The sequence below is a fragment of the Chanos chanos genome, chromosome 10 (genome assembly GCF_902362185.1).
Source record: "Chanos chanos chromosome 10, fChaCha1.1, whole genome shotgun sequence".
In the NCBI taxonomy this organism is placed as follows: domain Eukaryota; kingdom Metazoa; phylum Chordata; class Actinopteri; order Gonorynchiformes; family Chanidae; genus Chanos; species Chanos chanos.
The window spans coordinates 21,092,293-21,111,353 of record NC_044504.1 but is presented as its reverse complement, the minus strand read 5'-3'; the positions used below and the strand labels follow the sequence as shown (position 1 = coordinate 21,111,353).

The window sequence follows — 19,061 nt, the reverse complement described above, 5'->3', positions numbered from 1 at the left end:
AAGTGTGACTGGTATGTGTGTTGAGAGTTATCATAGACACTCACACACACACACACACACACACAGGGATACAGTACCGTCAGTATGAGGGCACATTAGCACATGGTCAAGCCCGGGCCAGGGAACACTTGTCATTTCTAATGAGGCGATAATCCAGCTCAAATGCTCCCTATTTGCTAATCTCCCATCAGATTACGCCAGGCATACAGGGTGCCAGCGCAGGGTGAGATGTAGAGATATAGGCTAGGCATACGAACACACACACACACACACACACACACACACACACATAATATTACTAATCTCTACATCTTCAATATGTACTGTACAAACAGACATCTGAAATGAAATAGCTTGAGAAAAAGACAGTTTGAATTTTATTGTGCTGAACAAGACACAAAGCCTTGAAACGAATGAAAAGAAAATACCAACAAAAAGATTTGAGGTTTGAACCATTAATGTTTCATCTTTTCATATCATTTCACTCTGGTCTTTTCTCTATCTGTCTCATTTTACATGGAAACGATAGCAAGTGCTGGTGTGTTGTTGAGGAGGTTATGTGTGGTGCGTGTGTGCGTGTGTGTGTGTGTGTGTGAGTGTGTAGATCATATGGGTGTCATAGAGGGAGGGAGCGTCTGCTGGTTTGGCAAACAGACATTCGGCAGACTCCCTCCCCTCTGCCTGCCCCGACTCAGATCAGCTGATAGTCCCAAAATGATGGAGTGAGCTGGGTGCAAAGGTCATCCATTGAAGTACCACCATGCACATCCCCCCACCCTGCATACATTTACATCCTTTATATCAGCACCGTCTGGATACATCACTGACCTTCCCCTCATGGGTTACCCTCTTTATTTAATACATCACATATATATTTAATAACTACCTAGGTTTGTGTATGAGTGTAGATATATGTATTTGTAAAAATATGTGTAATTTTTTTATGAGGATGAACACTTTTCTTTGTGTGTGTGTGTGTGTGTGTGTGATATGTATATTTGTGTATAAGTCTATATGTTCATGTGTTTGTGTGTCCCGGACAGAGAAGCCCCCACTGTCATCGGCCTACCCCCTGTGTGTGTAATCCCTGCCAGCTGGCCCTGCTAGCTAATCCCTCTGCAGCTATCAGCTGGGCCACGCATCCAGGAAGGGACAGGGCAGATAGGGGAGGGACGGAGTGTGTATGTGTGTGTATGCAGAGAGAGAGAGAGAGAGAGAGAAAGAGAGAGAGAGAGAGAGGTGGGGGTGGTGTCAAACAGAGAGCATAAATTGAAGCCGGAGCGTGCGCAGCGTGCAGTATATGTGTGTCTGGGTGTGTGTGAGTGTGTGTGTGTGTGTATGTGTGTACGTTAGAGAGAGAGAGAGAGAGAGAGAGAGAGAGAGAGAGAAAGATGTTCCTGACCCTTTTCCTCCTTCCCTGGATCCTCATACATATATACGTCAGAGCCTATATATGTATATTTACATTTTTCAACTTTTTTCTCCTTTTTCTTCCCTCAAAAACAAATGGATTTTTTCTTTTCAGCCAGGATCTGTTCAGTTTGGGTAAGCAAGGGAAGAATTCTACCTTGTTTTTTGGGGGGTTAATGACTGCAATGTTCCCCTATCCACCCTATCCCCCCCTTCTCTTTGCATGCGTGACATCCACCCCACATCCTGACCCCTTCACCATTACCCCCACAAACCCTCTGCACCGTCCTATACAACCCCCTGAAAAGGGCACCAGGCTGGGGCAGGAGCCTACCAGTTAGGACCCCCGTGTCCACGCAGCATGGAGGAAGACAAGAGCAGAAGGACCCAGGAAACGCAGGATTTACCCTGTTTTTCTGCAGTAGAGTCGAGGATTATCTAAAAATTGTGTCAAGCAGAATTCTTCGTGAAAGTGCTGATAATATTCAGAGGCAGAGGAAAATAGACAAGATGTAAATGGAAGTAATTTATGTATATACATATATACATATATATATATGTTGAAACATCTTCGCACATCCGGATGTATAAGAATCTTGGCATTTTAATCTTCTTTTTTTTTTCCTTTCATTTTTCTTAAATTGATGTTTTCGTGTTGAATCTTTGTGTTTATTATGTGTTGCTTAACATCAGGTGGAGCTTAAACTGTTTAAGTGTTTGAGTCATGATTTTTTTTTTAACATTATTTTACTTAGGTCTTGACAGCCATGTGCTTGCTTGTGTGAATACCATGCAGAAAGGGAGAGCAAGGATAGATGGAGCGAGGCAGAGAGAGAAGCGTGAAGTGGGGGGAGGGAAGGATGGAGAGAGGGAGAGAAAGAGAGAGAGAGAGAGAGAGAGAGTTAACAGCAGAGCTTGCTGGTATAGCGAAACGCTGCTTTAGGTTGAATGCTTATAAGCACCTGAAACAGGGATAACGGGGTGAATTTGATTAATGCAATGTTAGTTCTCCTCTGGAGGGCAATGCATAGCTTCGCATCTTTACGTAATATCTCCACAGATATCAAGTCATCTTTCCTTTGTTTCGCCATGAGCAAGAAGCTTTGCAGGACTGAAATAGAAGGCAGGTACCAGGCTTTCTCAAGATGGTACAACAAAGGTAGATTATCTTTCTTTCTCCCTCTCTCTCTCTCTCCTCGTCTTTCTCTCTCATTCTCTGTTTATGTTCATTCGTTGTGTCCTTATGAAGGAAAGCAGGATACTCTCATGGATGTCAATAGATCTGTTTGCAGTTGCAGTGGTTTGGAAGAGGGAAACGTGTATCGAAATGAGTGCATCGAAATGTCTTTATGCCTCTGCGTATGTCTAAAATGCTACTTGGAAAAACACACTGATAATATCTCTGGCGGTGGATTGTTTTGCCTTACATTGAGGTTGCTCGAACACACTGTACACACTCATTCGTGCATGCACACCCACATATGCGCGCACACACACACACACACACACATACACATACACACACTTACAAAATATATATAGAATTCTAATGGGACCATAGTCCATCTGTGGATAAAACTGCAAGTTTACATCCATCATTCTGTATGTGTCTGTGAGTACACCTGTGCATATTTTTTATCCAAAGGACTTACATGTTTCTGTAAGATTACTGGCACACTCAGTGGCGTATGGACTACACAGCAGCAACAGAGACTAAAAAAGAAGAGGACAGGTAAAGAGAGAGGGATGAGGGAGCCTCACAGCAGAACGAGTGCAGATGGATCACATGGAGGAAAGAATAATTCTCAGATTGGTTGTGAATAAAATTGTTGTGCTGCAGGCAGGGTGTTGTTTTGGGAGGTGGAAAGGTAAAATAAAGAAGCAGAGAAAGAGATGTGGCAGAGAAAAGGCAGACATGGAGAGGAGAAAAGTGAAGCTTTGAAACTTGGGTTTGAGCTCTTTGTGTTCACAGTGGACCTTGATTTAATTTCAATACAATTAAGGCACGCGGTGAATGCCAAGAGAGAAGCCATGTCCGTCGCTCACCTGAGGCAAACTACATCAGAGAAAACTGTAAATAGGAAAGTACTTATAAATATAACGGGGGGGGGGCACATTAGGGTAGCCAAAAGTGAGGTAAAGGGTCTTTCTTTTTTCCTGTCTGTTTTTCTTTTTGGAAAAGTTTAAATTAAAGGAATGCTAAAACATACTAACAAAACATTCCAGAGAGAGAGAGAGCGCAAGAGAGTGTCTCTTTCAGTGAAAGAATTCTGGACAGACAACCTACAAATCAGTACATGTGTTTTGCAAGTCCTGCAAAAGGTGCCATTAATTGGCAAATCCTATAATTCAATATGATGACACCAAGTCCAGTGCACAGAAAATGGAGACCGGCTCAGAGGAAAAGAGTCGCAGCAGTGAGCTGCCACAACATTTGGGATAACTGTAGTATCAAACTGCCATACTTCTCTGATAAGCACATAGCATACACAATAACATACGACCAGCAGCTGATTTCAACAGTTTTTTGACTGTTTTAATGCCAGGGAAATTCTACTTTGTCATATAAGCTGTGCATGCAATATAACAGCAAACATACAGGTCTATGCTGGGGCCTGAGTATAAAAGACTAATATTAAAAAGAATGACATATCTGGTATCCCAAAAAAGGCTTCCAGGCAAAAGCACAGATATTGACCCACATTTGATAAAACCAGTTGCCATAACTTTTAAACCAAAGAAAGAACAAGACATATAATAAATATTAAAACTCACAGTTATTTCAGATCATACAGTTTTTTGTAAGTAATTACGGGTTACATTTATGGAGGATTCTTTCAGTCACTTCGTGGGCTACCATCCCAAACGCGAATCTTCCGCAAGGCCTACATCTTACTGAAGGATATAGCCTTTTGTTGTTGACAAAGACTCAAACCAGACATTTTACAAATAATGTGAATAAATACTTCGTAAGTGACATAGGTTTTATGCCTACATCTTATGTCTTTAACCATAAGTCATTGCAAAATATTTCCGTTTTAAAAACGAACTCGCGTGAGAAGCGAGTGCAGCACTTTATCTTCGCCATGCACGTGCAGTAGATGTCAGAAGAGGTCAGCCATGGTCAGTTTTTGTTTACGACTCATTATGTATTTTCTACACCTCCCTTAAAAAGGACAAAAACGGCCAGACTTGGGATGTGCTTCAAAAGTGAGACGTTGGTCGACGATGTCACAAACACGTCTGAAAGGTTACAATTAAGAATAGAGAAAACGGAATGGTTTTGGTTTATTCTAGTCTCTTTTATGCAGTTATTGACGCCTGAATTCACTTTGTATTTATTTTCGGCCTGTCTCATGAATTGCAAAACTAACAGCTATGGAGTTAAGCGGCCTGATCAGAAAAGAGAGAGCGAGCCAAAAAATTCTTTAACTGTCTAATATTTAGACTCTCGACAGCATTAGTTTGCCCAACCATCAGGTTTCATTCAGAATTATCAAGGGGCAAAAAAATAGCACAAACATCGAAAGGAGAGTACGCCTAGGCATAATTCTGCAAGCATTAAGGACAACAGAATATGTGACAATGGACACCCAATTCTTAATTTAGAATTTAAAATTTGGTTTCTGCTTTTAACAGTTAAGATACAACTTTGGAGAGGAGGGTAAATTAAAATTTGAGTTGTCTACTTCATAAACAATGTAACTTTTTCACAAAATAATCTTCTCAAAAGAACTAACGAAACAGGCACCAAATCCTCCAGTGTAATTCTTAATAGTGTAATATATTAAAATGACATTGCGAAAATATATTCGTATTCTGCCTTTTCTTACAGCTGCACTTTGATTAAGCGGGATGTATTATTTATAGCCTAATGTGATCTTGCACTGAGTCTTCCTGTTAAAATAATCCTCTTGACTTGCCTATACTTTCATCGAGTTGGAAATCTGTTGACCATAGAAAAAAAGGAGACGGTTTTTATCTGGCCCGTCCACATTATCTCACATAGGCTAATGTCAAGTAAATGAATCAATCTTTAGTCTTTTCGTTTCACGGGAAAATCACGTTGTGTTTTAGCTTTAAGATAGTATATGAATGATTCCAACCGCCAAATAATAACAATTGTGCTTTGGAACTGTAAAATAAATTTACTTAATGAGAATGCTTTCATCGAGATGTAAAGAAATGCCTTATTCCCCCCCGCCCCCCCCCCCCGTAGCCTACATCACCGTAATAACTCGTAAGTTAACACTTTAGATACGCAAAAAAAAAAAAAAAGTTAAACAAAATCTACCGCAATCCTACATTATAAACATGCACAATTCGACATTTTGACATCTTTATTTGTAGTAATCTGAATTTAATATTTCAGGACTTTTTAAATAACGATAAATAAAAAAAATACGGTAAGATAATAGGCTACCAAGCGTTTCTTATAGTGAGAGCTGGACGTCTTTCTAATAATAATAAGAAAACTCGACAATCTGAGCGTTCTCTCCTCCCCCTCAGGCCTTAACTGAAACGCTACTGCAAAAAAGAACGCGTCTGATATGCTGATCCTGACAATTCTCTACTAATACATTTACTAAATGTCTGAAGAAATCGATAAGCACATACGAGCTAAACTATCGGTCAACTAGATATCAGTTATGGCAATATAATTCTGGACACTTCATTATTTCTAAATTGGATATGTGAGTAACTTCAGTTTTGAATAAGATCCTGAGCTCTTGTCCCATAAGCGTGAATATTGTTTACGTGAAATGATTCCACCGTTATATGCCAGTTATAATTGTAAGGTAATTTATAAACAAATAAATGTAGTGGGAGAGTATAATGTTGTTGGGGTTTCATGAAAAATATATCTTATGGTCTACCTTTAAATAGAGGGATACACTTAAACGTTTTGTCAATCACCTATACAACTGGGGAAATATGTCTTAAATTTTTAAAAATGATATTTAACGTGACACACATAATTAATTTATGATAAGTAACAACTACAGAAATAGGGTTAAATAATACACTCTGGCTGCATGATTTTGCTGCTCTTGCAAAAATTAAATTATTTTTAAAAAATCATCCACTATGTGCACACAAAGCATTCTAGTCCATAAGAAACATAATCTCTTAAATATGTAATTGTTTTAGGTTGATCTGTGAACCATGAATAGGCAATGATAGTAGCTTTGTGTTTTAAGACCATTACCATAAGGTTGTGGGGGGCAGGCCAGTGTCTCTGCATCAGTGTGCTCCCAGACACGTGCTTTATGCCTCCTCACCCTGCTCTCCTTTCATTTGTGTCTCCCATGAGGCCAACCCAGATCCCCCGGGAGGCAAGGAGAGAGGTCAGAGGAGGAGCCCTGAGGCAACATGTTTTAGGTAGACTGCAGGCTGTGACACGTGCCATCTAATGGCCTACCCACTCCAGTGTTACACCCCCAATCGCCAACCTCCTGCCACCCCTAGGGTTGATCCTAAATCCTAGGACAGACATGGGCTCTTGTCATCATTTTAAGTGACTGGGTCTGCTGATGGATTGTCCTGACCTCCACTGACAAGAAAAGATGCCGTCAACAAATTTACAGAAAACGAAGTCCTTGGCAGGAGGCAATGTTTGAGTAAGGGTTCAGGGTGCTAACCAGTGTGAATGTGTAGGCAACCTCATTAGCAGCTGAAATAAAATCCTCACCTTCTACTGCTACAGAATGTTCTATTCTTTTTTAAGGGTTTATTAAATTTTATTAAAAACCTGAAAATATATGATATTTGCTTTCTTATTAGGCACTCTTCGTACCCTCGTTGAAATCTGCTGGTAAATCAGAGAAAGCAATATATGTGTTCTGTTCCTGGCGTTTGTAAAATGTATACAGTAATTTTTATTTGTAATTGTGACAGTAAAAATAAAATCCCATAAATGATCACAAAAGCTTGGCCTTGGTACTCTTCCTGAAGACCAGAACACGACATTCACGTCAAATTATTTAAGTTCTACAGCCCGAGGAGAGAACGGTACTACAACATAAATTGCTATACTACGACATCATCTTTCACAACGTCCTCAGAATCGGGGGGGTTAAATTTAAAACGGTTTTGGACACGGTGATTTTTCCTTCCTACTTTAAACACTGTAAGTGCTACAGTAAATTCAGTTAAAGAATTATACATTTTCTTTCTATCGGTGATTTGAGGCAACATGTCCAAATCTTAGAGAAAAGTCAACAAAATCCAACACTGCAATTAACAAAGTGGAATCACCTAAACGGGTATTTGCTGCCCCCCAGTGGCGTCACTATAGTAAATTTCCAAATCTGCCGCCATTTCGAGCACGGCCTATCTTTTGCATACTGCGCCATAAGTATTTAAATTAGAATCCTGTGACGTTCACCAAACACAGGAATCATTTATACAGTATGTCAAATTTCAGTACATGTGCATGACGACTGGTTATTAACTGAGGAGTTTTAATTTATGTGTGCCTAAATGTAGACTAAACCCAGCACTGTGTGCTCCAAAGTACTGTCTTGAACCATGCTCTCACTATTTGATCTTGGGATAAAAAAAAGAAAGAATATATACACATGTCCTTTTATCTTCTGTGCTGCTGAAAGAACCTGTATTTAAATTGCTAGATACTCCAAAGAAATGGGTAAAAGAAAGTAGCCAGGCAGAGGCCATTCATATGCTACAGGGACTCATTTTCTTCTAGCTGCTGAGACCCTGAACAAATGAAGAATGCAGATGAAACAGAAAGCATAAAACCCATATTCAGTTTGCTCTCAGCTAATTTCAGACTTGCCAGCAGGCTTGAAATAACAGAGGTAGTCTTCTAAGTAACTTAAGTTGTACTTGTGCACTGATGGCTTAGAGTATTTGAAATTTTCACTTTAACTACTGTAGCTTTAAAAGTCAATTCACATTTCATTCAAAATCAAATCATGCAGGAGGCTAAATGAAAATCTGTTGCTAGTTTTGGTAAAATGCTTCAAATTCTATTCCTTTACATGAGAGGTGAGGGGTGAACAAATGACAACACTACTACAAACCAGGTTTCCCTCAAACTGATTCTGATTAGTCACTCAAGGGGCAACATCTGGCAACAAAAACCCATTTTAAAATTTATTCACAAATCAAACATTCCTGAGTGATAATGGATTCATAGCGTCACTAGCATAAATAGAAGATACAGAGGATGATGGAGTGTGTCACACCAGAATAAATTCAGTAACGTTATTCAAATATTATTTTGCAAATTACAAGATTACTGTCTTTCAGACAAATTACAAGCCAGTCTTCTTGTAGCATCTTTATTCCACCACGAATAAATGCCAGCAGTTTTGCAGTACCCCTTAAAAGCACCAATGTTGACGTACCAGAGGAGAAAGTGGATGTTGTGAAGGATCTGATGTAATGGAGTAATGAACACAGAGTGAAAAGTGAAGTAGTGATGGTGGTGAGATACCCAGGAAGATGGGGCGAAAAATGGGTGTATGTACATCAAAGTAACTGAGCACTTGTTTATTCTTCAATGAACAAAACCAGTAAAGAGTAAAAATGTGCTGTATGATGAATGTTTGTTAAAAACAAGGGGAATGCCACACACATTCTGCTGAGGATACCACATTTATTACGTTGAACTGATTAATAGAAAGAACGGGCTTGAGCGTCGATCCTGACTTTTAGAAACGGATAAAGAATAACAAAAAAAAATGACGGGAAGAGAGTAGCCCATAGCAACATTTTTTTTTTCAAACTTGTCCAAGAGGAGGGAAACATGGAAAAACAAGCTATGACCAATTCAATCACAGCCCTGTTTGTACACTATATAAAAGAAAAGAATCATACAATGACCAAGGTTAACTTAACAAATCTTCTGCACTGAGCTCATGCTGTCCCGTCCACCAGCCCCTCTTACAAACACAATAAAAAATAAACTCAGGTCAACCCTGAACATTCGTTTCCGGTTTCCTCTTATTTTTAAAGGAGGGATAAAGCCCAACAATATTTTCATTCTTATCTCTTTTGTTTTGAAAGGCGAAGACACAGCACTGCTACTGTTGAATTAGCCACGATGCAACATCCACCGAGTAGGACACCCCATTGTGAATCCTGATTGAATAATTACATCTTCAGTGGAAGGGGGAGGGGGTACAAAGAAATGAAACAGATTGCTCATTCAAAGGGCACTAGAATCCAACACTAAAAAAAAATTCTCTCCAAGTTTTAGTGAGACGGAACCAAAGCCTTGCTCTTGAATGTAAAAACAGAGGATGTTTTAAAAAAAAAATTAGAGAAAACAAAAACAAAAAGGAAAAGCAGAAGAAAGAGTAGGCAGCAGAATGGAGTGGGGCAAAAAATGGGTTCACCTAAGGGTCCTATAGAATTAAGTTGTTGTAGTCCTATGAATAATCGTTTCTTTTTCTTTTACTACAAGTTCGAAATAAGTCTTTTAAGTCAACAGAATCTTAGAGAGTCTTCATTTAGCTTCTTTTCTTTCATTTTTTTTCTTGCTTTGAATCCTTGGTTAAATCTTTCTCCAGTATGGTTTTTGAAAAGATGGATGTTGAGCAGGGAGAAAGTCATGAGAGTCTTTTGCCAAAAGCTGTGACTGTTACTTGACACGTCCTTGACGATCCTGAGAGAAAGAAAGAGAGGTCAGAAATTAAAAAAAATGAACAAGCAGACATGGGACTAGTTTATGACCAACCAAAGTCTACATGCAGCATAAGAATCTACAGGACACCTCCAGGTTTTTAATAAACTAAATACATGTATTCAACTACATCACACCAGCTAATAAGACAAGGTGAAGTCATGGATCAGATGAACCTTTTGGGCATCAGCCTTGTAATTTGATAATATGGTTTATGAATGAATTCACTGTATGACAAATACATTCTCTCAAGATTTTGCCTGAGACTAAGATCACACATAAAAAAAAAAGCAAGACTGATCAATTAATTATTCATGTAATCAAACTAATCATTCACATCATTTTAGACTTTGTAGGACAAATTGTCCGTACTGTTAAAACATTTTTCTTCTGTGGGCTCAGAGAATCAGCATTCACACATTTCTACCTGCAGTCTGTAGTGACTCCTGCTGGTGCTACTGGAGTAAGGATCACTGCCCTGGACCTCCACCTGATGGAAAATAAGGAACAGATTTAGAGTCTATTCTGGAATTTGACACAGAGACACATCAGCCGTATCAGTGAAGATAAACTGGAAATGAGAGTAGATAAGAGGGCTGTTTTGTCTCAGGGTTAATTGTACAAAAAGACATGGTACATTAGGCATGTTCCTTTGCTGTTTTGACAGAATAATGACTTTTTAGCCCAAATTACCTCACTTACTGAAAAGTGGGATACCACAGGTGAGTAATATCAGTCTAGTCCATGGCTGACAGCTTATACTACAAATACTAACAACCAGTCAGACAATATTATAACTCGGTCTTCAGCCCATACAGAAATCTGTTGTAGAAATCACTTATTTCAGACCACAACTCAGGTTGATCTCTCAAGACCGTAAACCTTGCAAGAGATGATATTCAAGTACTGCAAAGATGAAATGTCAGACAAAAAAAGGATGACTAAGAGAGAAAAATTTCTGATACTGAACCAACAAGTCACAATCAATAGCCAATTACATCATATCTGTCAATTATGTTAAGTCAAAAAGTCTGCATAATGACTGCCATGACTGCATTAAGGACTGATCAACCTAGACATGAGTGCAACTGACACTGCCGCAGTTTACAGTTAGAAAGACTTACAGGACTACTGGGAAAAGGGTAAAAACAGAGGAGGGGTGCTTTTCACCACAGCTGCATGCCAGCCATGTGGTTAACTGCACTTCCCTCGCAAACGTTTTACATTAAGATAAACTATTTCATCAAGATATCCTTACATGCTAGCTTTAGTCAACCAGCACAATACGCAGTGTTGTCAACAACCCCAGAGTGTAAGGAGCAATGTCTTATTCATAGTATTTCAGGCACAAAGACTCAGTTTAGAATAAAAACAGGACACTTTTCCAAATTTCTCTTCAAGGCAGAGTCTGAAGACAAAATGTGCTTTATGTGCACCATAGGAACATGACAAATCCAAAAAGGCAGAACCACCACCCCCCTCAAAAAAATCAAAACAACTCAATGCGATAGAAATTTTGCACCAGTTAAAGAAGCAGCTTGTGTGAACATGTGAAAAATATTATGCAGTGAGGAGAACAGGACAATGTTTAGAGAAACACTCCACTCCTACAAGTCCTTACTGCCATGGTAATGAGTGTAAATCAAGGTCCAAATGGAACCTTTCTATTGTGTTCATTACATTCAACAGATATTCCTGTATTACATGAGATGCAACATTGAACGTCTTTGAATAAATAATAACAAGGAACACAAACACCAAACAGCAGCCCGGTAATGAATGTTTTTGTTTGGTTTTAGAGCAAGACCGCCATGCTAAAAAAAACCCTGACCTGCTAAAACAAAAAAAAGAAATAAAAACCCAAAACATCAACAACTGTTTATTCCACTCAAAAATTAGCACTAAACCTTTTCTTTACCAGCAACTATGTATTTATTTTACCTTAAAAACAACCAGCAACAGGCAAATGCACCCATCTTAGCATTGTTTAGGTAAGGACATAGTGGGGGTATGAAAAAAAGAAAAACTTTGGAGACGTGAGAACTTGTCTGTCTATAATGTACAAAAATGGCTTATGGTATATGCTTTCTACATAACCCAAGATATTAAAAATAACTTGCTACAGATAACTTGTCAAACGACATTCATTCATAGCAAACACAGGTGGAAAATTACAATATAATTATTAATCACTTGACAAGCCCAAACACAGCTGCAACAATGGGTGTGTGTTTTTTCTTTTTTTTAAACATGAGCTGACAGGAAACACAATTACTGATAAGACTTACTAAAATCTCAAATGGCCTTTAAATTCTTTGACTTGTAAACACGAACAAATAGAAGGGAACACTGCACACCTGGAGCAGGAGAAAGTGAGAAGCACAAATGCTTGAAGACTGAAACCAAAAACTATGCCAAGCCAAGACAATATGCTGATAGACAACCCTAAATCTCTGAAAAGTGCTGATACCAATTATGCAGTATGCGCTGAAACACAAAAAAGACCAAAACACGCTCATACCTAAGACTAAATCCACAGGTTAGGAAAACAAAACATGCCACACCCCATCCATTTTACCATTTCTTACCTGTAACACGTAAATTCTACTCTGTAAAACAAAATAAAACTTATGCCAGACAGTCAGCGTTTGTTAATCAACTTATGTTCGACAGCATCAGTTACTGACAATGTTATGTTGAGAGAGGATGGGTTGGAAACCAATCAATAAACTTTAGCATTATCAATATTCTCTCTGCAGATTGTATTTCATACTTCTCTTCTACATGTCTGTGGTTGGAACTTCCATCTAACCAGTCAATGTGACAGTGAAACAAAAGTAAGACAATTTACTTAAAGTCCAATGGAAAACAGTGTATGTATAAATAAAAATAAGAACAACTTGCACATACACATATTTTCAGATCAGTGCTCCTCCAAACACTTGACAAATCTGTGTTGTAACAGAGTGTAAACTTTAAGTGATCATAAGGTGGTATGGCAGATACAGAACACTGAAAAATACTGGTCATGTTTCACATGAAAATGGGAACCAGAGAGCACTCAATGTAAGAAAACTTTTTTAAAAATTCCAAATGACTAACAAAAGCAGATTTTTTTTTGCATTCATGCCAGACACTTGATTAATTCTGTCCTTCAAAGACTGTCAGGAAATTACATCAAATTGAATGTTGTGGAAAAAGAACAGAAACAAATGAAATGTCTGCTCTTTGGAAAAGCCCTAAAATTTCAGGAAACTCTCAAAGAAAACTGCTACAAATTGTATTCTGGAAAGTACTTGCAAAAAATCTACACAGCTTGTGCTCCTGAACTAAAATGAAAACACAATCCATTTAAAACATGAAAAACAAAGCCCAGCCACATTTATTCAGTTCCCCAGACAGGGAAAGGGCCGGTGGGCGCAGTTACCTTTTTCACACTTTCCTCCTCCTCCTGACGTTTCTCGTAGTGCGAGAAGTCGTCAAAGATGGAGGTGGTGTGCTTGTAACCAGCAATGATCTTCAGCACTTGCCGCGCCTTATCCAAGGGCACCTCCTGTGTGTCACGCGAATTGGTCACTGGCTTGTTCTCGTTGTTCTCCAGACGAATGTGCCTAAGCTGGCTGTTGGGAACGTCCTTTACAAAGATCCAGCGAACGTCAAAACGGCCTTTCCACTTATCTTGTGACCACACGCCAGCACAGGTGTTGTAGTCCACGGGCGAGCGCATCTCAGCCACGCCACAGAAGTGCCCGCTGCCGTTCACGCTGAAGAGTAGGTAGAGGGGGCCTTTGCCAGCAAGCGAACGGTAAGCAGCATCCAGACGCTTGTTGCCGTGTTCCGTGCTGCACCAGATGTTGTACTTGATGGAGCGGTGAATATCATCCTCTGAATAGCTCTTGATGATGAACACTCGACCCTGTTTAGGGTTCCAGTCAAAGTCCTTGGGGTTGTAGTTGTTAACAAGACGCAATTTCTCCAGCACTGGGTGTGGCTCAGAGGAGACCATCACCCCTCCCACTCCTGAGTTGGGCGGGGACTGTCCAGACCCACCTGCATCCCCAAAGCCGTTGGTACGGTTGCGCGGGGGTACCCAGCGGTTGGGCTGTGAGGGTTGAGTGGGAGGAGGGACTTGAGAGAGCTGGGGTGGGACTATGCCCTGTTGCCCACTGGGGGGCATGGGGTGTTGTCCGAGTTGAGCGCTGGGGGGTACCAGCTGTCCATTGCTGAGGGGTAGCTGCGGCGTCCCTCCAGCAGTTGTGCCTGGTTGAGGAGAAGCCTGATTGGGAGGCTGTCCATTGGTGGGCAGGGCAGCCTGCTGAGGAGTGGATGCTTTGGGCACACTCCCTTTATTGTCCCAAGTGCCAATATCCATGTTGTGTTTGATGGGTGGAGGGGGCAAGTTCGCACCACTCAGTCCTCCCTTGGTTTTCAGTTTGGGCTGTGGTTTGGCGGGTTTGCTGGCGATGTCTGCCCAAGATGCTGCCTTGGTGGGGGCCATGGAAACAGGCGGCATGCTGGGAGCAGCAGAAACCTGACTCAGTGGGCCCCCAGGAAGGCCTGAGCCTACCACTTTTGGAGCCATGTCACCAGCGCCAATCTTTAGCCCCGCCATGCTCTGATCCAAGCTGTTCATACCCACGGCCTTGTTGAGTGGCTCGTTGGCGGCAAACGGAGACTGTCCATCAATCATAGCACCCCCGAGCGAGCTGGGTGCATAAGCATAGCTGCTGCTGTAACCCGAGCTCTGTGTGGATTGTCCCTGAGAACTATTGTTTCCCCATGCTGAGAAGTCGATGCCACTGGGGAAGAAGTTGAATCCGTGCTGTCCCAGGAATGGGTTGCTGCCTAGCGCCCCTGATTGGCCAAACATAGCATCTGGGAGGAAATGGTGCTCCCCATTGCTGAGCTGTCCATAAGAGGCCAGGTAAGGCATAGGGGGGTCGCCACCAGTTGACCATGCTGCTTCATTCAACGAATAGGTGAATCCTATGGAGGGGCTGTAGTAACTGGGCATGTAGGAGTCGGACATGGCCGTATAGGCATTGCTCTGAGAAAGGAAAGGGACACAAGTTTAAGAGACAGTCTGAATTGTAGCTATAAACCAGACATGGAGGGTCTTTTCTTTTCTCCTAAAGTTCTTGTCAAACACACTAATCGAGCCAGGTCATATTTTCACACCAGTGATCAGCTTTTGTGATGGGAGCTGTGGCACAGATTCACTACAAAGGGAATGCAGCATGCCTTCGACAGAAAGAATACAAGCCCCTTTTATTAACTGCCGTGTCCCATTTTTCTTCACCCAACAAAAATGTTGCTCTTTGAGGCAAGAAAGGAATTAATTAAGCCATTCAATGCATTTCTAGTCTGTATCTAACCCTTACTGCACAAGTGTGGAAATTTCTTACATGATTAGGCACATTCCAGTAAATCAAAACAATGTTACTGACAGGTTTTGTTTTTGGCCAGCTTGCAGTAAAATGAGTATGGGACTATGTCTCCAGGCATCTGCTCATAACTCATTGCATACTACACTACAACTCTGTATCCATATGTAGGAAACTTTCTTATCCTCCACATCACATTAGTGTGTGAAAGTATAGGTAAGACTGACTGAACATGTCTGCATACACTCTTGTGCCTTAAGGTGAAGTGAAAGATGTCTGAAACATACCTGTCTGGGCTGAGTGTTCAAGTAAGGCTCAAACTCATCATCATTTAAAGCGTCCTTTTGGGAAACAGCTCCGTTTTGCACTACAAAGTGAAAATGAACACATTAGAACATGTGACCTGTCACTTGTGCCACACCTGTATGGAAACCTTAAAACTTAAAAAAAAAAAAAAAAGTCTCATGAAAGTGGAGCAAGAAAAGGGAAAATCAATGCATACAGCATTTCATACTATCACATTTACTCTTAATCCACTGCCTTCCAAAAAGTTTATCAAATCAAAATGAACACTGAGGCTCATGCCTGGTCAAATGATGTCAGACAGTTCTTTAAAAAAAATGAATCAGGGGAACTTAATATGATGATATCAAGTGGCACTGGCTCTCAAACTTGTTTTTTTTTTTGTTTTAAAGTATTTACCTATTTTTTGAGTCAAAGCTTTGAATTGTTTATCTTAGCTATACAATGTTGCTGAAGGCATACCTAATGAAGCAAGTTTGTCCTTACGAATGTTAATTTTTACAAGCCATTCAAAATGTCATTGATCAATGTGTGGTGGTCCTCGTGTACATGCGCTGACGTAGCCACTCCAATAAACGGACAATAAAATTACAGGTTCACCTACATCGTACTATTAACTAATAAAGTCGAGTACCACTGAAGCATATTTTTGTATCTGATAAACCATGTATATCGTAGTGCCGTGTTGTCGGCATGAACACATTTTCGGATGGCATACTTAAAAACAGTCAACTACACAGAGTAAACCTTATCAAGGCTTTATTAGTTTTCCTCGTTATACGTCAAATATTTCGGTACAAAGTTTTTATACTTGGAATCATACGTTTGTGTTCCATATTTGTCCATATTTTCGGGCGGGAGTGGTGCTATAATTTTGCTTGCTACAACGATATGGCTAGGTTCAACTAACGTCCAGGTAGCGCAACTTAGCTTTCAGCTAATTCACTACAGTTTGAATTTACGGGTAAAGTGTAACTAAAATTGGCTCACTCTTAATGTGATTCGACACAGCAGGCTAGCAAAACACCTACGTTAAAGAAAATCTGGTCATGCAGTTATGCTATGCTAACCTTCTATTAGCATCACCAGGTGCACTTCCTACATTTAGCGCTAGCTTGGCCTCTACGTTAGCCAAGTAGCGTGGGCTGAGTATAGAAAACGGTCTGACATTTATTAGAGCTTAAAAATGAAAAATACTACACTTGGCCAAAAAGTCTATTTCAGCACACTTAATTCATTTGCACAGCACGAGAGTACGAAAATGTTTCACTTGAAAATAGGCCTAAGACCAGTTAGCACCGTGTTCAGGTCTTCAAACACCACGCAAGTATCCACAGCAAAAAAAACCTCATAACTTCTCGTACCAACTAACTTTGCTTACCTTTATTTCCTTGGCCTTTCGGTCTCTGGATTGGGTCCAGGTGATTCATGAAGGTTTGAGTTATGAGAGGAAAAAGAAGGGGAAAATAAATAATTTTTTATTCACCAGTCAGTCCTACAGCAGGTGGTCAGGCCTACAGAGAGAGAGAGTCACTGCTGCTCGCTATCTTAAAACGTCTCGGTGGAAATTTTTTGTATTCAAAAAGTGCCTCTCTTTACCTGTTCAAGAAGGCTGCTTGCTGACATTTCTTTCTCCCTGGAGCCTGTGTATATAATTTCGTTTTTTAAACCAATGCGGCAGGGTGTAGGAAATGTCTTTAAGAGAGTTTTAAGCCAAGTGCCCCTGTCTCTCTATAGAGCTTAGACTCTACACAATGGCGGGCTGCGGTTCCTTTGCTCTCAGTACGCTGTAGTGAGTGACTACTGCAACATGGCTGAGAGGCCTGCGTCTACACACGCCAAATTTATTTTTTTACGGTCACGCGCCACCTAAAGGCATGGAGGAATATGAAGAAACCATACCTTGTTGCCCAACAAGGCTTTAAGGACTGAAACAATTGGGAGATGCTGACTTCCTCGATAAAATTAACAATCAAAATGCTTTCTCACATGAAGAGACACGACAACAACAATGATGACAACAACAACAATGATGACAACAACAACAACTTTGTTCGATAAGTTTCAGTTTATTAAATATTTTGAGAGTTGTTTCTCTCTCGTATGTCCCGATTTTTAAGTACTTAGACTCGGTTTACGGTGTGGTGGTTGAGGAGAAAGGTTTTTAAAAATCTACCAAGAAGGCCAGAATCATTATTATGAACATCACCATGGTCAGTATCATATGTGCAATATATTATTTATGATTTTCCTGAGTTTATTTGCGGGTGTACTATATTAAATCTATTGCACTCTACAGATAAGGTCGAATATTAATGCCCCTCAAAAATCATTGTAAAACATGCGCTTACAATTTTATATACACAAACACATCTTTAACAACATTATTAAACATAAAACAGTACGGTTGATGTTGATAATTGAAAACAGCTTATACAAATTGCAAATTCTTTAAGTGTTCTCTGCTTAAGATCAAGATAACATATGTACACTTAAAGAGAAATGAATAATAATGAAACGTAATAATTGTTCTTTGAACAACTGATATGAAATTGTTCATTATTGTTATGCATTTAAACTTACAATTCACGAGTACATTTCCAAGTAATTGCGTCATATGAGGAAAAAAGCGGCCTTTTAACATGTTTGCTCTCTAAGAGAAGTTGCGATGGGATCCTAATAAACGTTTTGATCTGCAAAGACAAACCTAAATCAGTGTCTTGAAGCAGTTGGTCCACACTCAAGACTTCCTTGCCGCGTCCGATTCCGCTTCTCGACCACTAGATGTCAGAGTTAAAACTGTGACCGACTTTATTGTCGGTCCCAGAGCGCCGTGACCAATGTAGTTGCTCAACGTTGTAGACGTGGACTAAAGCAGAATGTTAACTGTCAGTTATCAGGACGCACACGCGTTGAAAACATTCAAACATTTGAAAATTCATTGAGTGTTCATCATATGGTCTGTACTTTGTAACGCCCTCACTACTAGATGTTCCTTTTGTGATTCGCGTTTTTCAGACGAGGCATCGGAACGTTCTCTCACGGATTTGTGATTTGGCGAGTCAAAGTTGGCCAAAGGCTTCTCTGGACATTCACCTGCTAGGCGACACTTCGCCAAATTCTGCTCATGATGTTGTTGTTAAGCGCTTGCAAAAAGTATAAGAAATTGTTTGATGTTGGAACATTTTGTCTCAGTTCAGTTAGAATGTTATGTAGGCAATACGCTACCAGATGATCTGTGTTGAGTATTAGAATACTACATTAGTGGGAAAATTCAGTTATTCAGAGTATCAGAAGAAGCCTAATTTTAT

The 19,061-nt window shown here is 40.1% G+C and overlaps 1 protein-coding gene across 2 annotated transcripts; it reads right to left on the bottom strand.

Annotated features, from left to right (window-relative positions):
* Positions 1–8,918: 8,918 nt before the first annotated feature.
* ythdf2 (YTH N6-methyladenosine RNA binding protein F2) lies at positions 8,919–17,509 on the bottom strand. Of its 2 annotated transcripts, XM_030786775.1 has the most exons (6): positions 17,350–17,509; positions 17,132–17,156; positions 15,735–15,814; positions 13,491–15,110; positions 10,491–10,553; positions 8,919–10,045 (listed from the first exon to the last, which is right to left on the bottom strand). In XM_030786775.1, the coding sequence occupies exons 1-6, from the start codon at positions 17,374–17,376 to the stop codon at positions 10,022–10,024; spliced, it is 1,839 nt and encodes a 612-aa protein (XP_030642635.1). In that variant the 5' UTR covers positions 17,377–17,509; the 3' UTR covers positions 8,919–10,021. The 2 variants fall into 2 exon arrangements, with proteins under 2 accessions (XP_030642635.1, XP_030642636.1); XM_030786776.1 differs by lacking the exon at positions 10,491–10,553.
* Positions 17,510–19,061: the final 1,552 nt, after the last annotated feature.

Coding starts and splice junctions, on each gene's coding strand:
- ythdf2 (XM_030786775.1), bottom strand. CDS start 17,376: ATGTCAGCAAGCAGCCTTCTTGAACAG. Junction 15,815..17,131: donor GAAAGGCCAAGGAAATAAAG/GTAAGCAAAGTT, acceptor TTCACTTTGTAG/TGCAAAACGGAGCTGTTTCC. Junction 15,111..15,734: donor TGAACACTCAGCCCAGACAG/GTATGTTTCAGA, acceptor TTCCTTTCTCAG/AGCAATGCCTATACGGCCAT.